The sequence below is a fragment of the Toxorhynchites rutilus genome, chromosome 2 (genome assembly GCF_029784135.1).
Source record: "Toxorhynchites rutilus septentrionalis strain SRP chromosome 2, ASM2978413v1, whole genome shotgun sequence".
NCBI lineage: Eukaryota > Metazoa > Arthropoda > Insecta > Diptera > Culicidae > Toxorhynchites > Toxorhynchites rutilus.
Window position 1 is genome coordinate 289650628 of NC_073745.1, and position 12244 is coordinate 289662871.

At 40.5% G+C, this 12244-nt stretch overlaps 1 protein-coding gene across 1 annotated transcript; it reads right to left on the bottom strand.

Moving 5' to 3' along the window:
• Positions 1 to 1164: 1164 nt before the first annotated feature.
• Positions 1165 to 11478, bottom strand: LOC129766950 (uncharacterized). The gene is made up of 3 exons (XM_055767548.1): positions 11224 to 11478; positions 8371 to 10770; positions 1165 to 1251 (listed from the first exon to the last, which is right to left on the bottom strand). The coding sequence occupies exons 1-3, from the start codon at positions 11476 to 11478 to the stop codon at positions 1165 to 1167; spliced, it is 2742 nt and encodes a 913-aa protein (XP_055623523.1).
• Between the last annotated feature and the right edge of the window lie 766 nt (positions 11479 to 12244).

Here is a 12244-nt window from a genome sequence, read left to right on the forward strand (position 1 = left end):
AAGCTACTTCAGCGTTTCAGTGCTTGGCCGGAAGAAGACCTTGGGTGGCTGCGAGATAGGAAGTTTCGCCGCGAGTACAGCACTCAGTCACATTTCCAGTAAAATAGCAGCGAATGTATTTTTTCCTTATTGTTCACTCTCTTACTCATCTTAACCCGGTCGTCCCGGAGAAATTCGTAATGAATAATACTTGCAGATAGTGATATGACAGTGGTGAGTGTATATGTCAGAATGATATCTTCATGCTGGCTGTTTTTATTACTCCCATTTCCTAGAAGCCTCTTTTTCTCAGTGTTCACTATGCTTCTGCCAGCACACGAGCTAACACACATACCCACACACACACTCTCTCTCAACGAACGGTCGAGGCTCTATATGTGGAAAACCGTTTTCCCCCATTCTCCGGCGAAGAATTTAAATTTATGTAAATAGCATTATAATCATTATCATTCTGATGATTTTTTGTGCCGCTTTACTACTTTCGCCTCCGGTAGTGAGTATTCCACCGGTGACTGCGAACCTACAGCTCCAGTCGAAAGATTTGAATCCCACAGCCTCACTTGGGGGAAATTAATGATTTTAATATGGAAGCGGGCGTTATTTATTTTTCAATTTAACATTCTCGAAATGTTTTCTGCTGTCCGGGAATAGACCGGTTTTATTATCAATTACAAACTAATCTTCTGCGGACGTTTCTTTTTTGCTCGATTTGTTTGCATATTCCGACATTTTAGAGCATACCAAAGATTCCTTCAGGGATTCTTAAAAATTAGATCTGTACATAATCACCGGTCACGTTCCGATTTTTCCACGCCGCACTATTTCGAATGAAGGAAACACGCTTAAATTTTAGAGGTACAAAAACTGAGCTGATTAGTGCTGCGGTAGGATCGGAAATGTGTGCGCCTCTGGTAGTTACAGAGGAAAAAGGATTTCCCTCCTTCGGGAAGGATCGTTTGATATATTAATGCTATGCACACTATGCAAAAAGTCACAGTTACCTCTACACGTGAGCATGCTTTACCCTCCGTTTGTCGTTTGAGTTTTTCCCGCACTTGCCGGTATCACGTTTCAAAAGGGGATCTCATGTTAGAAATGTTATAGGTTTATACGGGAAACGCAAGGCTACAGAATGTGATCAAAATAAATAGGATGGGATTGTGATCAAAGCAACGGAATGAAGATCTGCTGCGAGCGAATGATGTGCTCTAGCGTCGCTCCCTTCGCTGCTTCCGATTGATATTGTCGAATCTTGTGGAGAAAAAAAAATGTGTTCATAACATTTCGTTGCAAAAGATTCATTTTTCGCAAAAAAAAAACCATAGATAGTTATTCATGCATTCATGAAACAGGCTCGTTTTTCGTTATCGAGAGTTCACTGTAGGTTCTGTTAATAGCTATTGTGGTCTGGAGGATAGGAACGTATATTCAGACAAGGCTCATTGATTGTAGTCTTAACAGTTCGGCTGAGAAGTTCATAAGGTTGACGTCTAGATGGCGTCCCTTGCAAAAATCTACTTGACTATCACAAAGCACCACATTTCAATGGATATGTGTCAATATTTGTATTTATATTTATTCACAAAACATCAACAGGCTTTACATGAGTGCCCTAATGATCGAACCTTACAACTAATCTACAAATACTTCTTAAAACTAACTTATTTGTAAACTAAATCTATGTGAGGACTACAGAGTACAGAGCTTTAAGGGACGAACGAGAAAGATGACAATCGAAACAGGAGCTACATCGGTTAAACACACGACACATACTAGAAACGGGTTCATTATAACCGTAATTAGTGCGTGATGATGGGAGGAACAAGAAATTATTGGTACGCAAATAACGTCGGCTAATGTTGAAATTTATTAACCGAAAAAGTTCAGGACAATCAATGTTTGATGAAATTAAATCTCACGTAAATAGGGCCTTGGCAACGTCTCTTCGAGAACGTAATAAGTCCAGCTCAATCAGTCTACAACGGTCCTCATAGCTGGGAAGATTAAGAGGATCGTTCCACGGCAAATTGCGCAAGGCGAATCGGACAAATTTCCGTTGAATTGATTCAATTCGCTGAATGCTATTTTGGTAGTATGGTGACCATATACTACACAAGCGTACTCAAGAATTGACCGTACCAGTGCGCAGTAGAGTGCCTTCATGCAATGCACATCTTTAAACTGCTTTGAAACGCGGAATATGAAGCCAAGCGATTTGGATGCTTTAGACGTGATGTAGGAAATGTGGGCACGAAATGTCAGCTTGGAGTCCAACATGACGCCGAGGTCTTATGGTGTTGACACGTTCCAATATTACACCATGCAGCTTATAATCGAAGATTATTGAAGAGCGCTTGCGGGAAAACGATATCACAGAACACTTGCCAGCAGGGTATACTGTTAACAATTGCAGAGACCTGATCATTGCTGAGACTTTCGCTAACGAAAACACTACTGAATTGATTCCGAAATATTTCACAGATATCTTCTCTAGTGTTCGCTTCAATGTTGTCGAGCGTCATGACTGTAGGTAAACCAGATTGTTTTCTTTAACTATCAACGTGTTTCCAAAATCCTCTTGGATTGGCACGCAGATTTGTTTGGATGCGGCTGAGATACGCGGCGTATAAAGCTTTATTCAGACGTTTGTAATTCCTGTTTGCAGAAGAATAACGGTCCCTCCATAGACAATCGCGATGTTTGGAAAGTTTCCTTAGGTAAAATCTTTTTATGAATTTCAATCGTTTTAAGTTCCTGTTTGTCCACGGAGGGCTAATTATTTTACAGGCCTTCTTCTTAGGATCAAACTGTTCGATTGCGTAAAGCAACACATTGGATAAGGAAGACGTTGCTATGTCAATATCACAGTCATTCAAAATTTCATTCCAATCGATGCTACGGAAAAAACCGTTCATTGATGAGAAATCAGCGTTCCGATAGTCATAAAAGGTCGACTCTGCGGTACAAACGAAAACAAGAGGAGACGGAGCAGATATATAAATCAGAAGCGGAGGGTGATGACGACATAATTTCATCGGTCGCTTGGTTTGCGAGTTACAGCATTGAGAGTGAAGCAACCTTTGTTATTGTGAAATGAATGGCTTGTCAAACGTTATCCGGACTCTGCTCCAGCTATTGCAACTGTGGAATATTGGTTTCGTCAATTTCGAACTGACCTGAGGCCTATCTAGAGGAACAACCGGAAGAGTACTATGAAAATGGTATCGAAAAGTTGCAAGGTCGCTCTAATCGCTGTATCGCCCTCGAAGGCAATTTTGTTCCTTATAAACTTTTCAGCCGAACTGTTATACGAGTGGATAATCTCCCCATCGAATACAGTATCTTACAAAGCAACCTATTTAGCCTGCAAGCCCATCATTATTAAAACAAACATTTTCCCCTTGAGTATTGGTTCTCAGGTTTATGTTACCAGGTTTACAAAAAAATTCTTTCGTTTTTTTAATAAATTTCGGATAAATGAGAAGTTTCTTTGAAATACGCTGGGTTATCAATCGAATAGAACAATTTGTCTGTATACAATTATAAAAAATTCAATTCCATTATTCTTTCTACATTCGTACGAACTAAACTATACTCAGAACATCCATTTTTTCGTATTTTTGCCAAAAATGCCTTTTTTTTATTTATAACTTTCGAACCACTGGACCTATTCATATGATCGACATATTAAATTAAGTCCAATTGGCTGGTCTTTTTGGGAAAAAAATACTACAGTTGCAGAAAACCAGAATTCTGTTTTCGTTATTATTGATTGTATTTCTTTTTTTATAGTTTTCATGGTCTCGGGACCAAAGGCGCTATATTTTTTATTTTATTTTTTCTGAAAAGCTGAGTATTTTTCACATAACATATCTCGAAACCAGAGAGACGGCTTTTTTTGAAAAAAATAACACATTTGCCAATTAATTGGATTACAGTAACGTACATCCAGTCTAGTCGCATACAAATATTGAACAAAAACTGAAAACAGATTAACTTTGACAAATCAAAATTTAAAAACAAAAAATAACACCTCTCTGGTATTTGGTTATGTTATGTGCTTTCAGGAAAAATATAGAAATGTATAGCGTCCTTGGTCCCGAAACGATGTATGCTATGAAAAACCAATTATAATCAATAATTACGAAAATAAAATCCAATTTTTTTCTGAACAAAATATTTTTTTCAAACAAGACTTGGCTTTAATTTGATATGTCGATCATCTCAATCGATCTAGTAGATCAAAAGTTGTGGTGGAAAAAAGAGGAAGAAATTAAATTTTCGGACCATCGGTTAACTTTGAAAAATCATAACTCAAAAACAAAAAAAAACGCCTCCCTTGTTTCAAGATATGTTATGTAAATAAGCTTTCCAGAAAAAATATAAGAAATATGTAAACTGTGAAATAGACAAATACAAGCAATAAAAACAAAAAAAAAATCAAAATTCAAGTCTGGGAATACAATAGATTTTTCGGACCACCCTAAAATGGAAATGGTCACCATAATAAAAAAAAACGGGTCTAATGTTTTGCCATAAAGAACAAAATTACCACTTTTGACGAAAATCTAAGAACCACTATAGAACTACTATATCGTCGTACTAGTCAAAATGGCTGTTCTTCAAAATGGCAAGAGACTTTTTGAAGACGCTCTTTATAACGGTTTATACAGCCATTCCATGTCAAACCGATATAGTAGTTTTCAGATTTTCGTAAAAAGTGGTAGTTTCGTTCTTTATCGAAAACTATTAGACCCGTATTTTTTCTGTTTGTTTTGTTAGGGTGCCCATTTTCATTTTAGCATTTTTTCCAAAAATGACATTTTTCAAAAATTCATAACTTGTGAACTACTGAACCGATTTAGACGGTCGACATATCACATTAAAGTCATTATTGATTGTAATTGTTATTTTTTTTTGTAGTTTTCATGATCTCGAGACCAACGGCACTATATTTTTTTATATTTTCTATGGAAAGCTGAGAATTTTTCACATAACATATCTCGCAACCAGGAAGGGTTTTTTTTTCGTTTTTAAGTTATGATTTTTCAAAGTTTTCCGGTGGTTCAAAAAAAAATTCCCTTTTTCCCCAAAAGTGATTTTTTCAAAAATGTATTACTTTCGAACTACTGGACCGATTCAGATGATCGACATATCAAATTAAAGCCTACTTGCCAGTTTTTGTAAAAATAACGCACTAGCCAATTATTTGGATTATAGTCACATACCGTTCTGAATCATATTTCGGACACTTTGTTCTAATATCTTGAAATGCTTGATGCACTGATGATATAAATATGAAATTAATATCACAATTGCTTCTTTAGAGTAATCCCTTGGTTTCACTATAACTTCATTTGAGAATTACATTTGAAAATTCATCCACAATCCAAAATCCACTCATTATCGTTTGTGTTTGACGTTTGCTTAGCGTGAGCACGTGGAATTTACTCCTTAATAAATATTTAAATTTCTCCCGTGTTTCATCAGTTATCAACATTGTTGTCAGGTTGCTGTGATTGCTTGATAAGTGTTTCGCAGTTGACTATAAAATATAATCAAGTGTAATATAATTTTCGTTAAAAAAATTGCAAAATAAAGGGTCCGAAATTTGAATTTAATCTGTCCGAAATTTGATTTTTTTTTATAAATGGTGTCCGAAGTTTGATTCTTATTGGCTTGATTTGAAAAGCATTTTATTCGATGATTTTTCTATGTTCAATCAAATAGGTACCAAAGTAGAAAGCTTAAAAACATATTGAACTAATTTATTACAAATATCAACCAAATAAAGGGTGTGTCACATCAAATTGCATCACGGAAAAAACGCTGTAGAAATTCGCCCAGTAGACCGATCCTTTTGAAAATTTTAGACAGTAAAATAAAAACTATTAAACAACTTTTGGCATTTTCTTTTTATTCGTACTTCGAGCCCAAGCCCGTATGCTCGCACCTTCCTCTTTACCCCGTCCATAAGGTTCTGTACAACGTCAGGTTGTAGTTTTTTTTGAACAGAAATCCATTTTCTCTTGAAGTCCGCCTCCGATTTGACAACTTTTGGGTTCTTCCGGAGGGTCTGCTTCATAATCGCCCAATATATCTCTATTGGGCGAAGCTCCGGCGCGTTGGGCGGGTTCATTTCCTTTGGCACGAAAGTGACCCCGTTGGCTTCGTACCACTCCAACACGTCCTTTGAATAGTGGCACGAAGCGAGATCCGGCCAGAAGATGGTCGGGCCCTCGTGCTGCTTCAATAGTGGTAGTAAGCGCTTCTGTAGACACTCCTTAAGGTAAACCTGCCCGTTTACCGTGCCGGTCATCACGAAGGGGGCGCTCCGCTTTCCGCAAGAGCAGATCGCTTGCCACACCATGTACTTTTTGGCAAACTTGGATAGTTTCTGCTTGCGAATCTCCTCCGGAACGCTGAATTTGTCCTCTGCGGAGAAGAACAACAGGCCCGGCAGCTGACGAAAGTCCGCTTTGACGTAGGTTTCGTCGTCCATGACCAGGCAATGCGGCTTCGTCAGCATTTCGGTGCACAGCTTCCGGGCTCGCGTCTTCCCCACCATGTTTTGCCTTTCGTCGCGGTTAGGAGCCTTCTGAACCTTGTATGTACGCAGGCCCTCCCGCTGCTTGGTCCGCTGGACGAATGAACTTGACAAATTCAGCTTATTGGCGACATCCCGGACCGAACTTCTCGGATCACGTCTAAACTGCTTAACTACGCGCTTGTGATCTTTTTCACTGACGGAGCATCCATTTTTGCCGTTCTTCACCTTCCGGTCGATGGTTAGGTTCTCGAAGTATCGTTTTAGTACTCTGCTGACCGTGGATTGGACGATTCCCAGCATCTTACCGATGTCCCGATGTGACAACTCCGGATTCTCGAAATGAGTGCACAGGATTAATTCACGACGCTCTTTTTCGTTCGACGACATTTTTCCAAATTTACGAAAAATTGACAGTGAAGCATGGCCAACGTAATCTATACACTCTTATCTGATTATAAGCGAAAGCTGAAGATATAATTCCTAAAAATAAAATTTCTACAGCGTTTTTTCCGTGATGCAATTTGATGTGACACACCCTTTAATACCTGTGCACAAAGTTGAGATCTGTTTTCTGCATCATATGCCTTGAGCGTCTGAAATATGATTCAGAACAGTACATCCTGTCTAGTCACATAAAAATGAAAACTGAAAACATTGTTTGTCACAGGGGTGACCACTTTTTCCGGATTTCCGGTAGCCGAAGTTCTTCAACGCGGAACAACTTTTGGTATTAAATGTAAAAACTATCTTTATTAACAGTTGAAGATCGGGAGTAACAACGTGTCCTTTCTGTACAAACTATATTTCCCAACTGACTATTGTTCTGATTATACAACGATTACAATGATTTGTGCGAGCGGGAGATTTTAAATGAGAATTTCTCAATATACACTAGTAGCGCGATTTTCCTGCCGCTATATGTGCCCGATAGCACCAATCTATTTAGTTTTTATAGCGTTCTCTAACATCCCGGCCGCCTTGAAAGAATTTTCAATGCCAATTCAATTTCTTTTTTAACCGCCGATTCTTTATATAATCCTTATACTATATTCTTCTATACTTCTTTCTAATTAAATTTCCTTTTCCTTTACTGTGCTTTATGCTGCATTCCACTGAATGGCTTATTCAGTAACTGTGCATGATTAACAACCTTTCCATGAATGCCGATGTCGATATCCTATTCTCGGATTACTGTGCGACCGATCCGAATGCTATCCCTGGCGATGTTCTGATTATTCTGAAAAATATGAGAGACGGCTTTTTCAACTGTTATATTTTGAAAGTAAAAGACTTTCCTGAAGCGGAGGCCCTTCTGGCCTCCGCGAGTGCCTCTGGCACCCTTGCTGCTACCCCGTAGCGATTATTTCAGTGCTACTCAATTATGCTGCTATGTTTGACATACGATGTAGAATTCCTTCTCCTGATTTTGGATGATATAATGTTCTGGTGATCCTGGTTGTGATGACAAGACAGCTGGCCAAACTGTCCAAAATCGCTCGCAAGAACTACGCAGTCACTGTACTGCGACGAAATACGACTCATCGTGATGAGATGCCCGATGGCATGGAGATTGTGACCTTAGGTTGGATGATACGGCAATAGTTCTATTTCAACTGGAGTGAACTGGAGCACGCTAGAGAAAAAGATAGGAAATTACTTTTTGCTCTAATATTAATACACAAAGACTTATCTGAAAGGCGGAGGCCTCTCGACCCCCGCCGGCGCTCCTGCGCCCGTTGGAGAAGAAATTAATTCTTCCCTTGATTGCCTAACTGGTTATCGATAATAGGAAGGATGCATATTTTCGAGATTCCTCTCACATAACAGCCGTCCTTCGTCCTGACAGTCACTACGCGAACGTTGGCGTCGTCTCCAGTTCGTACCTCTATCACACGACCTAATTGCCATTTCAGGGGTGGCAAGTTTTCCTCCCTTAATAGTACCATTGTACCCACAAATATGTTGTTCCGTTGCCTGGTCCATTTGGTACGATTGTGGAGATCAGACAAATACTGCGTTGACCATTTTTTCGAAATCTGTTGTACGAAGTTTTGTGATTTCTGCCAGATCAACAATCTATTTTCCGGGATTCCGTCTAAACTTGGTTCTGCTAATGCTGTGAGTGGCCGTTGGATGAGAAAATGACCTGGAGTTAGTACCTCCAAGTCATTAGGGTCACTGCTTAAAGGTGTCAGCGGCCTTGAGTTTAAGCAGGCTTCTATTTGAAACACAACTGTTTCGAGCTCATCGTGTCGAAGTACTCTAAGCCCGATTGTTTTTTTGAAGTGAGTCTTAAAGGACTTCACCGCAGCCTCCCAAAGGCCTCCGAAATTTGGTGACCTGGCAGGAATAAATTTGAATTCCACGCCATCCTCCATCGCTGCTTTAATTAAGCTCTCCTTAAATTGCTGACTGCAAAATAACTTCGACAACTCCCCAACTTCTCTCCTCGCTCCGACAAAATTTTTGGCGTTGTCGGACATTATCAATGTTGGTTTTCCTCTGCGAGCTATGAAACGCCTTAGCGCTGCAATGTATGCCTGAGTAGTTAGATCTGTGACTATTTCTAGATGAATGGCCTTGGTTGTTAGGCACACGAAAACTGCAACAAAGCACTTGATTGGTCGGGCCTTTCTTCCTGGGTACGACATCAAAAATGGTCCGCAATAATCCACACCGACCTTTAGAAAAGCAGGTGCAGCATTCACACGCTCTTGCGGCAGGTCTGCCATTAGTTGGTCCTGGAGTTTCGGTTTATTTCGGAAGCACGCTACACATTCGTGGATAATTTGTCTCACTGCTCGTCGAATGTTCAGCGGCCAGTATCGTTCTCGCACAGTGGAGATTAATAACTGTTGACCTGCGTGAAAGTATTTGAGGTGATAATATCGGAGGATTAATTTTGTCAGGGGATGATGGTGATCCAAAATTATTGGATGTTTTCTGCCGGTAGAAATGGCCGCATTTCTCAACCGGCCGCCCACATGTATGATGCCGTTTAATAACACTGGATTTAATGCGTTCATCCTGGAAGATTCCTTCACCTGGTGTCCTTCGAAAAGACTCGCCCTTTCTTCTGGAAACGACTCCGTCTGAGACAGCTGAATGAGTTTCATGAGTGCAACATCATGTTCACTTTGTGTGATGAATCCAAAGCGTTTGTTCTCTCGATTAATGCGCCTAGCATTGTGGGCAAAATGTAATATTAGTGCTGTGATGCGAATAAGAGCGGGTAGAGATGAACGTAGTGAGAAAAATTCATTTGTTAACACCACTTGTTGACTACAGGTAAGCGAAGACCTTTCCTCTTGGCGTGCGATCTCCATGTCTCCTGCGGTTATGTTTACTGTTGGTGGCCACATGGATTTATCTTCAATCAACCATGTGGGGCCACACCACCATAGTGACGAATCGCGCAAAAATGCTGGGTTCATTCCTCTTGTTATAATATCCGCAGGATTATGCGCGCCCGAAATGTGACTCCACGCGCTTCCTCTAGTCAAATGCTGGATTTCGGAAACACGATTTCCTACGAAAGCTTGCCAGCGAGATGGACTCGATTCTAACCAACACTTGACAATCATGGAGTCTGTCCAAAAATGTGCGGGTACATCTGTTGGAAATCCATTTTTTATCTTATTGTACACATGACTCAACAATAGTGCAGAAGCGAGTTCTAACCGAGGAATCGTTTGTTTTCTCGCCTTTCTTTTGGTATCTTCGATCGGGGCTACCCTCGATTTCGACGTCAACAGCCGAACCATTTTAGTACCATCTTCCCAGATATTTCGAATGTAGAAGCATGCCCCGTATGCCTTCTCGGAGGCATCGCAAAAGCCATGCAACTCTATTTCGTTTGGCTGGTACCGATATCCTATCCAGCGAGGAATGGTAATGGTCTCAATGTCCGCCATGGCCCTTCTGTATTCTATCCAGTAGCGATACATATCAGTAGGTAATTCATCATCCCACGCAAGCTTCGTTTTCCACAAATCCTGTAGAAAAATTTTAGCTGTAATTACCACCGGTGTGATTAGTCCGAGTGGGTCGAATATGCGAGCTGTATCTGACAAAACAGTTCGCTTTGTTACGTTGGGCCCAGTATTCCAGTTGGGTATATTGAATAGAAAATTATCGGTGCATGGTTCCCATAAAAGTCCGAGGGTTCTGATGGTTGCACTGGAAGAGTCCAGCTCCTTTGCAGTGCCGTTATCTTTTAGCTGTATCGGAACATTTTTCAAAGCTTCATCAGCATTACTTCTCCATTTCCGTAAAATGAACCCTGCCGAATCCATGAGATCAATGGTTTCTAACACTAATTTCTGCGCGCTCTCAACGGAATCAGCACCAGATAATAAGTCATCTACGTAAAACCCTTCAGTTATTGTTTTTGCAGCGATGGGATGCGAACTTTTTCCTTCTTCAGCTAATGTCTGCAGGCACCTTGTTGCCAAATAAGGCGCCGAAGCGTTTCCATAAGTGACTGTTGTCAACTTGTATGTCCGGATAGATTTTCCTGGAGACTCTCTCCATAGTACACGTTGAAGATCCTGATCAGAAATTTGTACAGCCACCATTCTATACATTTTCGCGATATCTGCGACTACCGCGATTCTATTGAATCTGAAGCGCAAAATAATTGAGAGTAGATCCTGCTGAACAACTGGACCTACCATCAATGCATCATTTAGTGATACACCGGTAGAAGTGGGGCATGATGCATCAAATACTACTCGCAATCTTGTAGTAGTGCTCTCAGGCTTCAGCACTGCGTGGTGCGGCATGTAGTATGTCAATATCGGCTCTATTTCTTCTGTCACATCTACCATATGCCCCATATTTATGAATTCCTGAGTGAACTCATGGTATAGAGCCTTCATTTCTGGATTGGCCTGCAAACGTTTCTCCAATCCTAGAAAGCGCTTCATTGCAATTGATCTCGATTCTCCAATTTTGGAGAGAACTGCCTCTTTTTTCGGTAAAGTGACAACGAATCTTCCGTTGTTATCGCGAAATGTGGTTTTTTTGAAGATTTGCTCACATATGGTTTCTTCAACTGAGAAGGCTTTTTTTGTGTGGCATGACTCTCCCAGAACTTCGCCAGCTGATCCTGAAGATCATTAGTTGATACAATTCCTCCAGAGCATGCCCTTGCTATGACGCGTGGTATTCTTGTTGAATCTATATTGACTGCTCCCGAGATGACCCAACCGAAAACTGTGTTCTGCAAGGTAGGGCCGTTGCCAGGAAGCTTTATTCTTCCATCCACCAACAAATCATGGTAATGCTCGGCCCCTATTATTAGGTCGACTGGTCCGGGAACATTGAAGTGTGGATCAGCAAGATTTACATCCGTTGGGAGTCCTAAACTCTCTATGGTGACGTGTTTGGACGGAAGATTAGATGTGACTTTGTTCAACACGTGAAATTTCATCAACTCAGCGAATTGATTGAATTTCAAGGAACGTGGGCGAACCATAGGAACCACTGCGACTGTCGACACTGACTCTGACGACCCTACTCCTTTAACCTTGAGATAATCTGATAACTGTTTGCATTTCAACTTCTGAGCGAACTCCTTCGTCATCAAGTTTCGCTGAGAAGCGCTATCTAATAGTGCTCGCGCAAATAACGTCTGCCCATGTTGATTACATATCCGAATAATTGCAGTTGACAATAAAACTTCTCGTAAGT

Bases quoted from the DNA above. Each gene is read 5' to 3' on its own strand.
- LOC129766950 (XM_055767548.1), bottom strand. From the start codon at position 11,478: ATGAAGCGCTTTCTAGGATTGGAGAAACGTTTGCAGGCCAATCCAGAA. The intron at 10,771-11,223 runs GTAGGTCCAGTT...GTTCCGATACAG, and splicing joins CACTAAATGATGCATTGATG to CTAAAAGATAACGGCACTGC. The intron at 1,252-8,370 runs GTGAGAGGAATC...TTTCTCCACAAG, and splicing joins GGACGAAGGACGGCTGTTAT to ATTCGACAATATCAATCGGA.